Source organism: Crinia signifera, chromosome 1 (genome assembly GCF_055691185.1).
Source record: "Crinia signifera chromosome 1, ASM5569118v1, whole genome shotgun sequence".
NCBI classification, from domain to species: domain Eukaryota; kingdom Metazoa; phylum Chordata; class Amphibia; order Anura; family Myobatrachidae; genus Crinia; species Crinia signifera.
In genome coordinates this window covers 205,276,170-205,296,662 of record NC_139217.1, presented here as the reverse complement: position 1 = coordinate 205,296,662, position 20,493 = coordinate 205,276,170, and the positions used below count along the sequence as shown (strand labels likewise).

The following is a 20,493-nucleotide window of genomic DNA, read 5'->3' as shown; positions in this document are numbered from 1 at the left end:
ACCAGTGAGCCTTACATCAGTAGTAGGGAAATTGATGGAAACACTCTTAAAAGAAAGAGTTGTAGAATATCTCAAAACCAGCAATTTACAGGATCCAAAACAGCATGGGTTTACTGGGGGAAGATCATGTCAAACAAATCTTATTGACTTTTTTGACTGGGTGACTAAAGTAATAGATCAAGGTGGGGCTGTAGATGTACCTTATCTAGACTTTAGTAAGGCTTTTGACACTGTCCCACATCGCAGACTGTTAAATAAACTTGAAAGCTTGGGATTGGATTCTAAGATAGTTGAATGGATAAGAGCATGGTTGCAGGACAGTACAGTCAAAGGAGGGAAAGGTTACAAGTGGAGTACCCCAGGGATCTGTACTTGGACCGGTGCTTTTTAATATCTTTATTGGTGATATTGCAAATGGAATTGAGGGTAAAATGTGCCTTTTTGCAGATGACACAAAGGTATGCAACAGGGTAGACACACCAGGAGGGGTAAAACAAATGATTGATGATCTAGGTAGATTAGAGGAATGGTCAAGAGCATGGCAACTACAGTTTAATGCCAAAAAATGCAAAATCATGCACTTGGGTTGCAAAAATCCAAAGATTAAATATAGTATAAATGGCACTATAATGGAAACTACTGAGGAAGAGAGGGATCTAGGTGTCACTATTTCAGGGGACTTAAAGGCAGGTAGGCAATGTAACAAAGCAATGAAGAAGGCAAGTCAGATGCTTGGTTGCATAGGGAGAGGTATCAGCAGTAGAAAGAAAGAAGTAATAATGCCACTGTATAGGTCATTGTTACGACCTCATCTAGAGTATTGTGTTCAGTTCTGGAGGCCATATCTCCAGAAGGATATAAATACATTAGAGACTGTACAAAGAAGGGCAACTAAAATGGTGCATGGCCTACATCACAAAACGTACCAGGAAAGACTAAAAGATCTTAATATGTATACTTTAGAGCAGAGAAGGGAAAGGGGGGACATGATAGAAACTTTAAATATATCAAGGGTTTTAACAAGGTACAGGTGGGAGACATTCTTCACAGGAAGAGGAGCAGCAGAACACGAGGACATGCACTGAAACTAGAGGGAGGAAGATTCAGGGGAAATTTGAGGAAGAATTACTTCACAGAAAGAGTAGTAGATAAGTGGAATAGCCTCCCATCAGAGGTGGTAGAGGCAAATACATTAGTACAATTGAAACATGCTTGGGATAGGCATATTGATATCCTTACAAAAAAATAAGGATCAAATATGGTTTGAGGTAACATGTTTAAAAAAGGGGCAGACTAGATGGGCCAAGTGGTTCTTATCTGCCGTCAAATTCTATGTTTCTATGTAAGGGCCATGCTGCTCAATGCATCGGCGGCTGCTGGATCGCACCGTGTGTACACACTTTAACACTAAAAACACTTTAACCTTTAGTTATGCCCTTATGCCTTTTCAGTCTCTAGTGAGGCTCAACAGCCCAAGCGCTAGTAGCAGATCCAATGGTGAGCCACTTTAAAATAAGAACATTAGCATCGTTCAACATTCAATGTAGACCAAAAAAAAATTACAATTAATTTAAACATTTAAACCAGACTGTTTGAATTGCAAATAAAAAAATTGGGCTGCAAAGTGTCAACACACACATATGTTTGACATTATAAACATGTCATAACCCTGTCAACATCCCAACTATACACATTACATATATGCACACCAGGCTTTCTGTTAGTAAGTGTGTGGAAGGATACTGAATTACATTATCGTGATTTAAAATATATTAGCATTGTATAGCTTTAATTAACCAATGGAATAATTTACAACTATCAATTTTTATCTAGTTGGCTTATGAGTATGCATTTTACTTTAATGTGACTGCTTATACATGTGCCTATGGTTGTAAAGTTAACCACTTAGTTTAGCAAACAAATCCTAACTACCCTTATGCCATGACCCTTGGCACTGGAGAACTCTACCCGCAGGTGGGTCTACAGGTTAGTTCTATGGAAGCGTTTTGGGTTCAGTTTGATATGATTCATTTACACTGCATGGAAAATAAACCATTTTTATTGCTGTCCAAATCTCAGCTTTGGAATATGAGAGGTTTTAAATATAAAATATTTAAAGTTGGTGTGGATTTAAAGTGGAAACCCCTATAAATGGTTGGCTTAGTAGATCCACTTATACAGGAAATAATAAATTGATCTGAGTATATTATTTGCCCTTAAAGAGCAGGTCGTAAACCATAACAAAGACGTATTTCTCTTTATCCAGAAACATATCAGATTTATCCATGTTGGCCCAGTAGGTAGCTGATGTCTAGAATTTATTATTGACATCAAAAGTGTTAAAATATATGATGAAAAATACATAACTCCTGCTACATTTCTGTGGATAATGTTACAAGTGAACAGTACCATGCAAAGATATACAAAGCTCCTTTTTTATGTATCACTTAATAGTAAAATTAACTATTATATAGGGATTCTTTGTTTTCTGTATAACCTGATCACAATGTAGTCAATATATTTAATGAAATCATACAGAAATGACTTTTACCAGGGTCACAGAAGATAAACCATCTTTCACAGATTAAACACACAATTGAGATCTCTATTCTTCATATAAGATTAAATGTTCCATTCTCTAAGTTGTGTTTCTATTTTAAGATTTAATAGTAGAAATGACAGCAAGATTAGAACAAAAATAAAAGTTTGCATAAGCCATACTAGATGCATAAAAGAAAACCTTAAAAAAAAAAATCATAATCTTGAGACTACAACGAATATACATTGCTTATCTTCTGAGGAACAATGGAAGGTCACTCACATGTAAAGGTGTAGCCTGAAATATATTGGTCCTCCAATTAGTCCCAGGTGCAAGTCAATATTGGTCCCTAGTGGCTCAATAAAGATAAATAGTGAAAACATCATAGAACTGCATTGATGTACACAGTAAGTTTATAGTTATGGGTTAGTCCATAAACCTCTTCATTTCCGACAATAGCTCTTTCAACAACCCACAATTGGACTTTTGGACACTTTTTCTAACTTTATTATATTTTAATGTCTACACCGGAAAAAAAAAGTGTAGTGTGTTTTTTTAATCTCACAATTTATAATAGGCACATAAAATTCTTGGAGAAGAATGTAAAATATAATATTGATGAAACCCCTTGGATTCTTCATTCGTACACACACTTGGGGCTAGATTCAGCGGTGAACACAACTCACACTGCAACTGCTTCTTTGGAGGCAGCTGCTTTGCGATAACATGCCAATGCCAAATGAGACTCCTCCTGTATCTGACCTTCAGACATATGAGTAACCTTCTGCTTACTCAGGATGTCCGAATATTTCCATTTCAGTATCGCTGCCCATCGCCCCCACTGTAGAATTCTTTAGAAATAGACTCAAAGAACTTAAATAGAAATGTACTTGTGATTTTCTATAGGTATGGTCCCATCCTGTCTCATATAGCTACTATACAAATAACGTGTATGTTAAGGTTTTCATATATGATCTGGTCTCAATAATCAATCCAGTAGCTTATTGTGTCAAACACATAGAAGAAAACGTAATAGTAGTGCAGTTGCCCATTTATTTTCATGTGTATCTGATTTAATGGGGAATGTTAGTAGAGGCATATATATACAGTAGAGCCAATTAAAGTGCACCTGACCACCACCTTTTCTAACAGGGTTCTGATCAGATTATTTATTGGATAACAACATTTAGGGTTATGATCATAACTCTACGTTTTGGTAGAGGAAATAATCCCAGGCAGACAGTGGCTTATTTATAATGGGTGCAATGTGCACACAGGAACCTGGGTCCCAGGAGGGTCCGCACTGCGCACACTGCACCCATTGTTTAACACTTACCCCTCCGGAGTCACACAATAAAAGCAGCAGCGCTGTCAGAATTGCCAAAAAAATGGCCATGGCGCCAAGAACCACACATTTTTAGTGGAGTCTGAGCCCCCTAGTACTCAGACAGGTATGGATCATTAGGTCTACAAGAGAATGGTCGACAAGCATTGGGTCGACACCATTAGGCCAAATGCAGAAAGGTCGACATGGGTCTAGGTTGACAGGTCATTAGGTCGACAGTCAAAAAGTCTACATGGGGTTTTTCACCGTTTTTTTGCCTGAATTCGACCCAGTCAACATGGACACTAGCCCTATGTCGACCATTCTGCATGTCGACCTAATGGTGTCGACCCAATGCTTGTCAACCCAATGCTTGTCGACCTAATGACTGTATCCCAATCAGACACTACTGTGCTGTGCACGAGAGCAGTGCTGCATCAGCCAAGAGAAAGAGAGGAGGGGGCCTCCTCTTATCTTAAAGTGCCTCTGTAGGGACACCACATCTAGACCGAACCAGGTAACGGGTTTTGAAAAAATAGACAGGTTGAACTTGATGGAGGTACGACTTTATTTAACCTTACTTACTATGTTACGATGGCGGGACGGTTTACCCACATTTTCATGACCAGATGTAGCATGCAAGAAGAGCATACGTATGCTAGATTTCTGTGGGATCACAAGCTGCCCCCATCATCTTGATACCTCAAATAATAACTGTGACCATAATCTCAAAACTCAAAAGTCTAAAACAGCTTACTTGGTTTGGCTGTACATAGGAAATTAGGAAATGGGAATATAACTGAATGCTAGCCTAGATGAAGGGTGTGGTATGCAGGCCAACAGTCAGGATTCTATACCGACATCAGAATCCCGACGGGGCTTCCATCATTATGTAGCCAAAAATGTGGACACGTGTATTTAAAGTAGTTTTCCAATAGAATGCTAACAGACTGGCAGTGGATTATATGCAAACCTGCATGTCTGCTACAGAGACATGTATTTAACCCTCTAAGTGCCAAGTAAATATGTTATATTAGGTGTGAAAATCCCCAAGCAAATATTTTTATTCATTATAATGACATGTAATGTTTACCTTATATAGGAAATATAGGGCCAAATGTAATATGGTGCAAGAATCATAAAGGGCCAGATGCACTAAGATTCAAAAGAGATAAAATGGAGAGTGATAAACAGCCAGCCAATCAGCTCCTACCTGCCATGTCACATGCTGTGTTTGAAAAATATCAGGCAGGAGCTGATTGGTTGGTTGTTTATCATTTTCCATTTTATCACTTTTGAAGCTTAGTGCATCTGGCCCAAAGTGAGAGGTTTTGGGAGAGTTTTACCAAAGTTACAATAAAGTTAGTATAATCTGTTAATCCCAATCTTTAAACTATATTTTACATAGTACGGATGTTTTTTTCCATTGGTTTCATATATAGAACCCTAATATAGGTAAATTGTTTACCAGTTTTAGAGGGAACCAAAGTGTTATATCTGTACATTGCTGTATGCACATACCATTGGATATGTAGGTTAATGGGATTGGATTTATATGTATGATTACTATTAATATTATTGTTATTGTTTATTTATAAGGGTTCTGCAGCACCTAACAATACATAAATGAGCAAAAACAAAACAATGGCTAATGGGGCCCACACACAGGGATGTTTTCTGAGCGTTCTGAGAGATTCTAGATCGCTCAGAATGCTCAGTTAGCAAACAGCGATGTGTCAGCACTTTGTGCTGAGCGATCTTTAAGGGCCAGTGTTCTCCAGTGGATATTAATCACTAGTTAGATCGCTTAGAAAATACCCTGAAAACACCCTGTGTGTGTAGGCCCCAATAATGTTCAAGGCAATTTAGGACAAGTACATGATAATTAAAGGCAGTTGCATTAGTGGACAGAACAGGGGACACGGTTCGTTGACATTGCATGGAGTAAAAAAATAATTTATATATGTGTGTGTGTGTGTATATATATATAGAGAGAGAGAGAGAGAGAGAGAGAGAGAGAGAGAGAGAGAGAGAGAGAGAGAGACAAGGGACTGGCACTCCAATTGACCAGATGAGTTGTAGCTTGCTGGGGTGCCTCCTTTAGGACTGAATGCACACCCCATATAGAAGAAATAGAACAATAAGCGGCACTCCTCAGATGGTCAATGATGGTGAAAAGTAAAAGTCCTTTATTAGGCCAATGCCGTTTCGGGGTTATACCCCCATCTTCAGGGACAAACAAGTGACTTGTAAAAGGTATAAATATATAAAAGGTAAAAAGCACATGAGGAGAGAGGGCCCTGCTTGTGAGAGCTTACAGTCTAAAGGCAAATGCAGGGGGGGGGGTTCTGGTTGCACAGAAACCCCCATCCTCTTGGCAAGTGTTTCTTTCGACCCGCTCACGATGATGCGGGGGGAACGACCCGCTCACGATGTGCACCGATCCGATGGTGACCCGCACCTGGGAGTATGGTTGTTTCCAGATCCTACCTGCTGCAGGTAGGATCTGAATAACAACCGCATTGGATCGGTATCATCCACACCAGGACAGAAAAGGGCCCAATCATCACACAATCAACATCCAATCGGTCGGAATTGGATCTAGATTGATGGGATAGGATCCTTGTCATCCTGGTGTGTACCCAGCATAAGGGACAAAGCAGAGCTGCTGCACATGCCCTGTGGGAGCAGCTTATTCTACCAAGTGTGGTGTGTGTGTGTGGTGTGTAAGTTTGTGTGTGTTTGTGTGGATCTGAGCCCTCAAATATTGCATTGCATAACCTCTCTTTCTACTGGCATCTTTCCCTCACCTATACTTAAAAAACAAAACCTGGACCCTTTATCTCCCACAAGCTACCGCCCTATCTCTCTTCTCCCATTTACCTCTAAAATACTAGAACGGCTGGTTTACAGGCGTGTCACCAGCTACCTGTCTGACCACTCCATCCTTGATCCCTTCAATCTGGCTTTCGCCCACTTCACTCCACTTAGACTGCCCTAGTGAAAGTCACCAATGACCTGCTGTCAGCCAAATCCAAGGGTCACTTCTCCCTGCTTATCCTTTTGGACCTATCTGCTGCCTTTGACACTCTGGATCACCCTCTCCTCCTCCACACACTCCAAAACATTGGCCTCTCTGGCAAGGTCTTCAACTGGTTTTCCTCTTACCTCTCCAACCGTTCCTTCTCAGTCTCTGCCTCTGGATCCACCTCACCACCTTCCATCCTTCCTGTCGGGGTCCCTCAGGGTTCCGTCCTCGGCCCCCTTCTGTTCTCCCTGTACACCTCTTCTCTGGGTGCACTCATTAACTCCTTTGGCTTCCAATATCACCTCTATGCTGATGACACCCAAATCTACCTATCCTGACCTGTCCCCCACTGTTTTCTCTCAGGTTTCCAACTGCCTCTCTGCCATCTCCTCCTGGATGTCTGAGCGATTTCTAAAGCTGAATATGGACAAAACCAAACTTATTATCTTTCCCCCACCCAGAGCTATGCCCCCTACTAATATCTCTATCACTGTTAACAACACCATCATCTCCCCCGTTCCCCAACTCCACTGCCTGGGTGTCACTCTCGACTCCTCCCTCTCCTTTGCACCCCACATCCAAGCCCTGGCCCATTCTTGCGATTCCAGTAACGCAACATTGCTCGCATCAGGCCCTTTCTCTCACAAAGTGCAACTAAGCTGATCATCCACTCATTGGTCAACTCATGGCTTGACTACTGTAATACTCTCCTCACCTCAATAAAAATAATGACAGGACCCCAGCAAGGTACTGCAGAAGGTCATCACATCAAATGTGTAGTCAGCAGACAGCACATACATAGCAGTATTGCGGAGGCACAACATTATTTGAGAAGTCTTAACTAAGGATTCAAGAGATCTTTCAGACTCCTTGAATCACTTACTGAGATTAGAAAAGTCATCATCCTGATGGTCAGCAACATGGAGTCGCGATCCCATGCTGAGCAGGTCGGGACCCACTTTGGGGTCATGACCCACAGTTTGAGAACCGTTCCTATAGACCATCTGTACTGTTAAATATTAATACTGTATTCCATACTCTATCCAGTGTATAAAAACACAAATTTTCAGGGCTGTTACCACTGCCCCAGACTCCTGTACTTCAGGGCCGGATAAGGGGGGGTGGGGGCCCTCAGAGGGTCAGTACTCCTGGGCGCCCTCTATCAAGGCCAATTGTGGTGATTAATACTGTGGAAAGGGCTGAGCCAAGCATTTCCAACCCTTTTAAGAGCCATCCCATTGTGAGCTGCTAGGACATCTATAAAATGCAAGCATGGTTGAGCTCTGACAAATGTCCTGGGGTCCTGTGTACTTACAGATGGAGTACTTCCCATCTTGGCATTCAGCGCCATATCGATGGCGAGAAGGGGACGCGCGCGCACGAGAGGCGCGCGCGTCCCCTTCCGACAGCGCTTCCAGACACTCCCCCGGGTCACCGTTGGCTTGTCGGCGGTAACCCGGGGTCCCCGCCGCCTGCCCGCACCCCCCCTAACCTCCCCTAACCCTGTCCGTCTCCCTGAGGTGGAGACGGACAGGGTTTCCGTCGCGCTGGCGACGGAGACTGAGACGCGCGTGGACGTTCTGGCGATCCGCCAGCAAGGATGTAGCCTGCTACATCTGTATATGCAGACCCGGCGACAGGGGTGGTCAAGGGGGACAGTTGTGCCAGCCTCAGTGATCTGAGGGGGCCCCAGAACATATTGTGCACCGCCATGCACTCGGATGCTGTTATTTGCCCACAGCCATCTGTCAGCTCCCCTACATGCAGTGACTGTCTGGGAGCACCAGAGGAGAGAAGTGCAGAGAGATGCGGCTGCTAAGGGCTCTGCACTGGCTGTCTCTGAGTCCAATGCCCGCCACTTCCCCTGCACTGAGACGCAGTGCCGGCGCCTACACGAAATAGGGGGATGTACCTTGTGCCCCATGGACCGGCAGGACAAGTCACAGTGACCTGCCAGCAGCTTCACCTCCCAAATCCCTCACCTTCACGCGCAATTAACAAGATGTACTGCTGTCAGCTGTCAGACCCCAGCGGAGAGAGTGGGTCAATTACAGTACATACCTTTCACCAGTGCATATCCATTCCTATTGAGTATATTTTTTATATGGGCTTCCTCTCCCCACCCATGTCCTCTATCCCTGGCACAGGCCACAGCCTGTCACCCCACACTCCTTGTCCCCACTCATCCTGTCACCCCAAACACGCTACCCCTGCCCTGCTTCCGGTGGGGGCCGGGGACGCATGCGAGCTTCCATCCACCTGAGCTTCCATCCCCGGGGGAGAAGGCAACACAGGACAGGGTGAGGTGACCACACACACACAACCCCCCTCCCCCGGCAGGGACGGGTACACCGCCACGGCCCCGGCACGACCACTGCGGTGCACGGAGGAGACGGAACAGGAAACGGCACAGGACACAGCAGCAGGAGCACAGCTTGGCACCCGGCAAGTCAACCAGAGGCTCAGGACATGGTACAGGACCCGGCTGCAGGCGCACAGCTCGGCCCCCGGCATGACCTCCAGAGGCGGCGACCCCCATTGGCACCAAGCAGCAGTACCTGGCTGCGACAGTTAAGGAGATCCAGCCCGCAGGCCCCAGCTGTAGTACACCAGCATTAGCAGATTGTGGGAGCCCCCCCCCCCCAGCCCCTCCCACCACCACCGCCCATGCTGGCTCTCCCCTTGCTGGTTCTTCTACAGGAAGATGGCGCCGTAAATGGCTGCCTAGAAACTGTGCACTCAGCCATATGTAACCGTGTGTCTCCTGTGTGATAACTATACTGTCCCTGCTTATATTGTTACCTATCTGGCTGCTGCAGCGACCAGTGGCGCCGCTGATGGCTGCCTAGGCACTGTGCAGCTCAGCGGGCATGTGTTCCCCACATGTAATGTCCTAATGTAATGTATGCAATGCCCCCCCCCCATCATCCTTGATTGATGCTGCACTGTAATTCCACAAAAAAAATCCTAGTATGCGCAAGCATACTTGGCCAATAAAGTTGCTTGTGATTCTAATCTTGCTCACAGCCTGTCACTCCACACCAGGGGTGGTTTGGGAATTGAATCCAGCCCGAGAAAAATCTTGCAGCAGCCCGGGGGTGGTGGTGTATGTAATGCAGTGTATGTAATGAGTGCAGCCGGTCCTCTCCCCTCACCTGCTGCTGTTGCTCAGGTCTGGTTCGGTGTCTGGCCACATCGCCCCAGCTTTCTGCTCGGTGTCTGTGGGAGAGAAGGACCATGGTTTCAGATGCCTGGCGGAGCTCCTGCAGTGAGGCAGAGGGGGAACGGGAGCTGCTGGGTGCCTGCTGCAGCCACACTTGACGTCTCAAAAACCTCAAGCATGCGCATGCATGCGAGCAGCGGCAGCAGTAGGAAGGAGAACGGAGCCTGTGGGCAGTCGATCACGAGCTCCGCAAAGGCCCATGGGAGCTGCTGTGCGCTGTTGCGCATGTGCAGCAGCCCTCCCGCGGCCATTTTGGATTTGGGCAAAGTGCTGTGGCCACTACCCGCTGTTGCACAGTCCACGGCCGCTACCCTCTGTTGCGTGGTCCGTGGCCCAACCAGCCCAGGGGGGAGTGCGGCCAGCCCGGTTTTAATGAGTTTTGGGCCAGCCCATGGGAAATGGCCCAGTTTCCTGGCAGGTCAATCCGCCCTTGCTCCATGCTCCTTATCCCCACTCATCCTGACACCCCACACATGCTACCCTCACCTTCTTGCTCACAGCCTGTCACCCCGTGCTCCTTATCCGCACTCCTCCTGTTACCCCACACCCATCAGTGCCTAAACCGTCCTGGAGACGGCAGCTCACAGGGGTGCAGTGTTGCAGCGCAGTAAGGGTATTTGGGGAGTTAGGCCCCAGATATATAAGTGTATGGGGCCCTAAGATTTCTATTGCCGGCCCTGCTTATATGGCATATAGTTACGCTTAGAAATCAGTCACAAATATTCTTTTTTTTCTTCTGCACAAAGAACTATATGGGCCAGGGCCACCTTAATACAATCACTGAGCAGCTGAATCTATAGCTTATCTGCAGAGATGCTGTCTTGGTGCACATCCAGGTATAACACCTCAAATGTACATATAGTGGTGGCATAAACAGGCATTGCTAGGTTCTATACTGCAGTAAGACTACATAGTCATCAATCACAATCAGCCTCATAATTTGTTGGATACATGGATTATATTTGATGTAGATAAATCCTTATTTACTGATGTTTAATGAATTGATTGCCTACATGAAGCTGTGTTTCCCTTTTTGCTGTGTTTTCATATATACAGTACATGGAAAAATGGACTGGAAAAGGAATTGCCACAGACTCATTTTTGTGGATACAGTATTGCAATATACACATAGGAATCACTGGTGCTCATTGTTTGTAAATTTCTCACATTGTTTTTGGACATTCATATAAAATCTCTACCTATTGCAAATATTGTATAACATTTTTAAAAATAACAATGTAATGGTAATGTCATAGTAATGGGTACTTCGCGTAAAGGCGCCCAATCTTTTGATCGTAGTATATCTTATTTAATCGCATCACATCGCATGCAATATAGCGGTATGCGATGCATACGATGCAATTCAATTTTTAATTGTACAAACAACCTGATGGGTGCTTTCAATGTTAAAGGCACCCCGATTGGCAACGCCACCCCCACTATCAACGCCAACCCGAAGCGTGGTGAGCGCAGCGAGCCCACGAGGAGCAGCGGTACGTGTCCTCCAACCTTTTCATACCCCCACTATCCACGTTGGCGTGGAGTTGATTTTAGATAGTGTGGCAAGTGCAGCGAGCCACCGAGCCCGAAGCGTGTGCTCGCCACGCTTCAGGCTCAGTGGCTCGCTGCGTTCGCCACACTATCTAAAATCAACTCCTCGCCGATAGTGGGGGTAGATTTGCTGGCATGCAATGCTATGCGATATTTCATTGTACAAGCATTCCATCGCACGCATCGCACACCACTAAGTATGGTATGTGATGGGCGCCGTGCTAGGAAACAAGTACCTAGTAATGTAATAGTAATGTAATAGTAATGCCTTATTAAAATAAGCATTTGTACACTATATGGAACAAGGACCTGCATTTCTTCAGATTTCTTAAATACTATCTAAAATGAAAATGATCAACAATAAAAATGAAGAGGAAATCAAACTTCAAGACTTGAATATAAATAAATTGACAAAATTGTACTACAAACACATTATGCAGATTATGTGATTCCAGGTGTAGGTGTACAGTATGGGGGGCATTTACTAAGATGTGTATTTCCCTTCCCTTCACATGTGATGTTGCTATGGGCAACCGATCAGATCCTGTCTACTATCTTCTGAGGGTGCTAAATAAATAAAAAGTAGATTCTGATTGGTTGCCCAGAACACATCACATGTAAAGTAGAATTCAGATCTTAGTAAATTTCCCCCTATTATAGATGTCACAATATTAAACAGCATGCTACCTGCTATGTAACTATATAAAACCTGTACAGTACTGAATAGCTGACCTGCTGTCTTTCTTAGCATACTAATAAATACCCTATGACAGTAACTAAGCATAATATCAATGGTGACAACCAGAGGACCTGCATGATAAAGGAAAGCCAAGTCACGTGGGGACACAGTGACATATCCACTGCACAAAAAACTTTGCTTTCTTAAAAATATGATATAAAGTATTATACAATAATAATATACATGTAACATAGGATTGTATCTAATGAATCCATGCTTTCACTCACTGTACTGATGCGACCTCGGTCCATCCCCCACAGCACCATGGCACTCACTTTTTAAAAACTAAAAGCATTCAGATGCAGATCTGCTCTGACAGATTAAGGAGAATGGGGAATAATTCCAATCAATAGTGTATACATATAGGTTTACATAGAATGGGCTGGATTTATTGTGACAGTCACTCACGTTGAAGGGGCTAAGAAATCCCAAACACACACCACAGGGTCTTACCCGAACGTTACACTACATAATCTCAACAAGTGTCCTGTCCCGTCATTTTGTATCGCAGTGTATGTGTATTACAGCGAATGGGGTAATGTTGGTATATGTAATGAGAGCAGTATCTGTAACTATAAATAAAAGAGACAATTACAGTAATAGGAGATATAAAACATTTATTTTAGACAAGCATTGGAGATATTTGCTGCATCAGAGCTTTTTTTTTAGCAATTAAGATCACATTCTTAGTACACTCTAATGATGTGTGTGTGTGTGTGTGTGTGTGTGTGTGTGTGTGTGTGTGTGTGTGTGTAATAGAGAGAGGGCGATACAGTAGATGGATAGGCATATTGATATACTGTACACACATTTTACACACATATACAGTGTGACATACACACACACACACACACACACACACACACATGTGAATATATATGTGGCTGATTCATATATACTGTAAGCATGTGGTGTTTGTGTATATGTGCATAGAACCTATGAAAGGCTTGTGTGTATCCTATGAAATAGTTTTGCATAGACTTGCAGTCTAAACAATATTTGAAGAAGCCAAAGATTAAATCGATTCTCTTGACTGTGATGAATTAAGGATAGTAATTCGAATTTATTGATCCACTTCTTGCATGCCTCTCCCACCCCAAACCAATTCCTCTTTCCATATAATTACCAGTTTAAATGTGATCAGCGAATTGTATATGCAAGAGAGTATGCAGATTTCCCCATACCTTCCCTATAGCGCAGTTTTCATGATATTCCTTTACAAAAATATACATCTAAAAAAATTACATCTATACATGTTTGTGTATAGCAATATAGGATCTGTGATGTGTCTCTGTGAGCACACATCAAAACATTTTACAGTACACGCCTTTGTAGTATATAGCATTCGGTCATGTCTTTGTATATAGATTTAGTGAAAATAATTAATTCCACATCTGTTCAAAACCTAGCATAATGGGACAATTCACCCTGCAAAAGAAAATAATTTAATGACATGTAATATCATATAACATGTCCAGTTAAGATGTGTAGCTTGTGTAATGCGGATATACAGAATTGCTACTTTCTGCACTTTTATCCATTTTGGATGGGTCCTGGATATTTGCTGTGTGTGTGGGGGGGGGGGGGGGGTAATATTAGCCACAGTGTTACAAAATATTGCAACAGATGTCTATAAACAGATTACGCAGCCCTCGCTGCAGATTTATATTTCCAAACAGTGAGCAGTCTAGTAGGCAATCTCGTACAGCCATAGTTAATTATTAATATGCGGTTAATACATTTGTTTTTTATGAAGCATTGATTAATATATTAGCAAGGCATATTAAACGTACATAGGGAAATGTTGGTCAATTCTGTGGCAGCAACCCCAGAGCTGATTACACACATCCAATAGCCCAACAAATGATGTGTGTACATGTACTGCACTGTACATATAATGTCGTTAAATACTGTGTAAAAAAATATAAATACCTCTATTTGTAATTACTATAGACATGAGAATATTGGCTTCGTGTAGTTCTGTAGATTTAAATATAGAGTACAGATATCACATTAGTGGTCTCCAGACGAGTTTTATTTATATTTGTAAGCAAGATATAAAACTGAAACTGCTCAATTAGATTGAACAAGAGAGGTACTTAAACAGCCAATTGTGGCAGTGTTTAAATCTTTATTTACCAGAACCTTGTAAAGCCAGAACAATTTGCATTCTATTAACTGCTTTTCAATAGGGCATTGACTGGAACTAAAGGATGCCACTATCCTGCCCTAATTACAGCCATCTGAATTACACTAAATGCATATGAATACAGAATACACACGTTGCATCAATTTAAAAGATTAAGAGCAATCGGACCATAATCTGGAGCTAAGAAGGAAAAGATAGGACAAAAAATGGACCAAGCAACAGGGGAATGATAGGAAAAACGAGAAGAGCAGAAAACTGAGAAATCGCTTTACATTACATTGTGCTACAATTATATGGTAAGAATTCCCAAAGCTGCTGTCCATAAGGGATTTGCGCAGCTGAATATCAAATTATGACCATATACAATGACCCCATATTGTAAAACATATCAAATAAGTATTGCTGTAACATTCTGGGCCTCCATTGCGGCCATGGGACACATCAAATGTTGCCTACAGTGTACCATACCAAAATATAAGATGTATACCGATTCATTTAAATTGCGCAACAAAAATGTTAAATAAATAAATAAACAAACAAAAAATGCAGCAAACACATGGGATAGAACCGTCTTTATTTGTAAACAATACTAGTATCCTTGGGAAAAGCTGTTGTCAGACATTTGCTATTTATACAGTGACATATAAGGATATACTGTATGCATCTCCATGCATACAGTATATCGCCAACCTTTTTTGAAAATCCAAGTTTTTATGTAGGTTTTGTGATATAAATACAGATTTTAGAAATGTCTATTTTTTCTATCTGGATATTTTCTATGGCCTGCGTTTACGTGTCGCATTCATCACAGTAGAGATATTGCATACATATAATTAACTGAGAACACGCACTGATATACATGTATGTACAATCATCTCCCCTATATTATGTGCAATACAATAGAAAGTTGGGGGGAGGGGTATAACGGTGAGAATGACTAGATAGATAGATAGATAGATAGATAGATAGATAGATAGATAGATAGATAGATAGATAGATAGATAGATAGATATGTGTATACAGTAAAACCTAAAAAAGAATTAATATGAGAGAGCGAGAGCGACAGAGAAAGAAAGAGAGGGAGAGAGAGAGAGAGAGAGAGAGAGAGAGAGAGATGGAATGATCAGGACTGTGACTAGTGCTGTGATGAGATAGAGTCGGTGGGACAGAGGGACGAATCCCTAGTGGCCTTGTCTGTGTGCTATAGATAATTGATTGGATCTGCCATTTGTGAGATGAAGAGGCCTAGCACGGATCGATAGGCCTGCGAGCAGCTGAAAGAGAATCTATGAAGGAGATTCTGTTTTCCTGACACCCCCACATTTATGTCTCCCTATATGACAACCCACCAGGACTAATTGTTATTTTTTTTTTATAAAAATGTCTAAAATCCCCTCGGTGTATTCTCTTCCATGATACCAGCAGCCTGCAGGTACAGTGCCGGCCAGGTCACTGACTACTCTGTCTCTCCCTGCACACAGCTCTGTCTAGTGACAGCTTCTCTTTGTCAGGTATCCCACGTGCTTGTGGCCGTATGCCTATAGCAAGTAGCACGCTACTGACGGTTTCTATTTTACTTCCGAGCTACATCTTTAGTATTACTTATGTATTAATTATGTATTTAGTAAATGTGTCACTTCATTTATTTACTGAGTAATTCAAAACAGAAGAGCCCATAGTCTCATACTAATCACCTGGTACAGTAAATTCGTACACCTTACACTCATTTCCTTTCCATAGTCAATCGAGACCCTATAACCTGCTTTCCCAAGGTAGACTCACTTGTCGAACACTTCCACTATACAATCACATTATTGCTGCCCTTTATGCTGCATTGTAGTAAGACCAGTTGCAGATCTTAAGATGTCTGTTGTGTTTGCAAACTTGCATGCTGTGATGCTCCCCAGGAGACCTGTCCTGCCCAGTTGCTGTCTTTATATGTTGTGCAAGTGTAGTGGATATCCCAGTGTGACCCCCTGCATCCAAGGTGACAGAACAAAAGCGAGTGGTCAGCTCGGCAAATGATGTGAATAGATTGATAATAAAACGACGATTGATCATTTAACCCTTGCAAGAACTGGATCCCATGCAGATTGCCATATTGTGCAGCGATGCAACTTCCAGGTCCTTACTGACAAAACAAGTTTGAGAAGTGATCATTTTATGAGTATGAATGAGGTGTAATCTGCTGTTTACAGAGTTACCAGGGAAATCATTACCATTAGCACAGGTGATAACCGACCATATTTTACAGAATCAGTCCCAGGATGTTATTATTACAAACTCTACAGTATTGTGTTGGCTCCTGCATGACATCCTTGCTATGTATTATCAGTTTAGGTCTATAATATATACTTTGCTGCTGACAATAGTTCATCCTGCAATAACATGAAGCAAAATATCTACCAGCTGGCAAATGGGTACGATCATAGAGCAACTGTATAGCATTGTAATGTTGTCTAATGGCTGAGACGTGGCAGGTGGTCTTTCCAGAACAGATGAAAGTATATATATATATATATATATATATATATATATATATATATATATATATATATATTAGCAATAAGTGGGGCCACTCACCAGTCTCAACGTGATTCAGGTAGTTTTAATCAGGCAGCATGGCAGAAAAATCGACGTTTCGGTCCGCCTCTGGGACCTTTTTCAAGGTATAAACTGTATATAAACTTTAGGCCAGTTTGGCAGAACTTTATTCACTGCCAATGTCAGAGGAAGGCAATTTTATTTACTGGACCATGGGATCAAATACAGATTCACTAATCTGGAGTAAACATGACTGCTTATTACAATAAAGTACTGTTTAGTTGCAGTAAATATCTCTTCGGGCTATAATAGTATTGGGCTCAGTTTTGAATATTGTAACTGTAAATTGTGTAATACATTTGTATAATGACTGCCCAGGGGTCAGGCCACGCTGAGTAAGTTTAGTGTCCTTTGTCTGTTCATACTGTGATTGAATTATATAATGATTCAACTACAGGTAATGATGGTCAGGTTGTATTATGAACACGTGCAGTGAGATGGATATGCTGAGTGTAATAGTATACTGTGTTCTACAAATGTGTCAGCATCATATTCAATGACCAGGTCACATATAGCATGAGTTTTATCGCAATTAGTTGAAAACTCAATTGAATTGTGTGTCGTTGCCCATGCTGGTATATGGTATTTGTAGAGACCTCTGTGAAAACATTATTTTATGTTCCCGATGCACAGAATGTGTAGTGTATAAGTTTACACACACACACACACACACACACACACACACACACATATTTGTGAAAACAGCCATATAATAAAAGTAATATGAATCATGTCCCCGAATAGTGTATACACACTATTTCTTCAGGGGCTGGGGGTGTGTTAGTGTAAAGTAGTAACTGTGCCCTTACCTGCCAGCCTCAGAGCAGACATTCTCTGGAACTCAGGTTCTTGTAGCCACTTCCACATTCTCCGGAAGGTCTCCCGCCCAGACTTAAGCTTACTCCAAGGTTTTGGATTCCTGAGGAGGTCAGAGAGTGTACCCTGAGACCTGCACAAGATCCTTTGAGCAAAGATGGCTTGGGGTATGCTGTATCTCTTCAGCTCGGCAGTGATCCTTTGAGCAACCTCTTTAGTGTTAATCTCCTCCACTTGACCATTGCCACCAGCCTGAGAGCCAGAAGTGGATGCTTGTCTATCCCTTTCACTAAGGATTGAGCCATTGGATGAAGTGTGATGGTGCCCATGTGGATGCATTCCATTCAGAGTAGGCATCATGCCAGTTCCCGGACCACCCAGGCTCCTTGACAGGTGGTCATCACTCCTGGATAACATGGCAGTATGGGAGTCGAATCCATTCGGTGGTAACATTTTGTCATTACTTAAATGTCCACCCGGGCCATACGGGCCCAGTGACTGCTGTGAGTTGTGCAAAGTGCCCAGGCCATTGGATAGGGGCGACAGCGACTGGCCCATGGTCGCCATATCTTTGGGATAGTGGCTGTAGATATTGCCCATTGATGTTAAACCCCTGTCGTCCCTCATCAAGGTAAAGCTACCACTCACGTTCCCAGTCAACCTCTGATGGTGGTGATGGTGGTGATGGTGGTGGTGCGGGTGATGGAACTTGTCAGATACCGTGGAGATGGGTGGCAGGTGCTGGAGGGGGGTAAGGGTAGTGTAGGTGCTGCTTAGGCTCATGCCCGATGGGGACTCACATGACATATTCATGGCAGGGTGCAGCGGGCCAGCCAAGGTGTGCTCTGCTCTGTATTCCCCTCCGTCCAGGATGGAAGCCATACTAGTCACCATAGCAGGTCGCCCGTGAGAAACCAGATTCCTGTGGGAAGCCTGTCTGCTGTGCGTGGAGCTCATTAACTCTCCAGCCTGGGAATGGGACATACTGTGAATATTCCCTAAATTCTCCATTGTAAGTTCCATCTTCCTCGCAGGTTTGCTTGTGTTTGCCCCCTCCTCCTCCTCTCCTTTCTTCTCCTTTTGCTTTCCAGGCTAATTCAGATTCAAAGCTTTGCCATCGATTACCTTCCCCTTTGCAGTCAATCCTGCATGACTTGATGAGCTCTCCCTGCTCCTCTCTCTCTCTCCCTCTCTTCCTCTCCCCCCTCCTTCCTTTGGACACAATGGCTGCGTGTGATTGCTGGCTGGAGGTCCTCTCTCACTGCCCAATTGATGGTGCTAGTCCTGGCTTTGTGGTGTGTGTGTAGTGCTGAAAAGCTGCAGATAATATTGGAGCTCAGGCTCAGACCTCCTGCCAGCCTCAGTCTCACAGCAGCACAGCCTGACGTCAGCATCCCTCTGCACATCGATAAGTACCTTTCTCTTTTCAACTCCTGGTCATCACACAGTGCAGGCACCTAGGACAGGGCACCACGACCAACATCGCAGACAAGTGCTGTACATTACATTCCCAAAATTGGAGGCAAATATTGATAATAGCAGCTCCACTTGTCTGATTGCCTTTACCCCATCACACCATCTACGTTATGACAAATGAGTTCGCTTCTGTGTCACTTTGATAGATAAGTGATATATACCCTATAAAATAACATTTTTAAACATATGTAGAACAACAACACTGGTTTCAGTATATATATGTATATATATATATATATATATATATATATATATATATATATATATATATATATATATACAGTCGGGCAAAAAAGTATTTAGTCAGCCACCAATTGTGCAAGTTCTCCCACTTAAAAAGATGAGAGAGGCCTGTAATTTTCATCATAGGTATACCTCAACTATGAGAGACAAAATGAGGAAAAAAAATCCAGAAAATGACATTGTCTGATTTTTAAAGAATTTATTTGCAAATTATGGTGGAAAATAAGTATTTGGTCAAAAACAAACAAGCAAGATTTCTTGCTCTCACAGACCTGTAACTTCTTCTGTAAGAGGCTCCTCTGTCCTCCACTCGTTACCTGTATTAATGACACCTGTTTGAACTCTTTATCTATATAAAAGACACCTGTCCAACACTTCAAACAGTCACACTCCAAACTCCACTATGGCCAAGAGCAAAGAGCTGTCAAAGGACACCAGAAACAAAATTGTAGACCTGCACCAGGCTGGGAAGACTGAATCTGCAATAGGTAAGCAGCTTGGTGTGAAGAAATCAACTGTGGGAGCAATTATTAGGAAATGGAAGGCATACAAGACCACTGATAGTCTCCCTCGATCTGGGGCTCCCCGCAAGATCTCACCCCGTGGGGTCAAAATGATCACAAGAACGGTGATTAAAAATCCCAGAACCACACGGGGGGACCTAGTGAATGACCTGCTGAGAGCTGGGACCAAAGTAACAAAGGCTACCATCAGTAACACACTACGCCGCCAGGGACTCAAATCCTGCAGTGCCAGACGTGTCCCCCTGCTAAAGGCAGTACATGTGCAGGCCCGTCTGAA

General features: G+C 43.0%; 1 protein-coding gene across 1 annotated transcript in view; it reads right to left on the bottom strand.

Annotated features, from left to right (window-relative positions):
* Positions 1–19,265, bottom strand: part of LOC146067773 (one cut domain family member 2-like) — a 130,279-nt gene extending 111,014 nt beyond the window's left edge. Inside the window, exon 1 of the mRNA XM_083179204.1 lies at positions 17,967–19,265. Within this exon, the coding sequence (XP_083035330.1) occupies positions 17,967–18,996 (1,030 nt within the window). The 5' untranslated portion in view covers positions 18,997–19,265. The remainder of the gene's footprint in view (positions 1–17,966) is intronic.
* Positions 19,266–20,493: the final 1,228 nt, after the last annotated feature.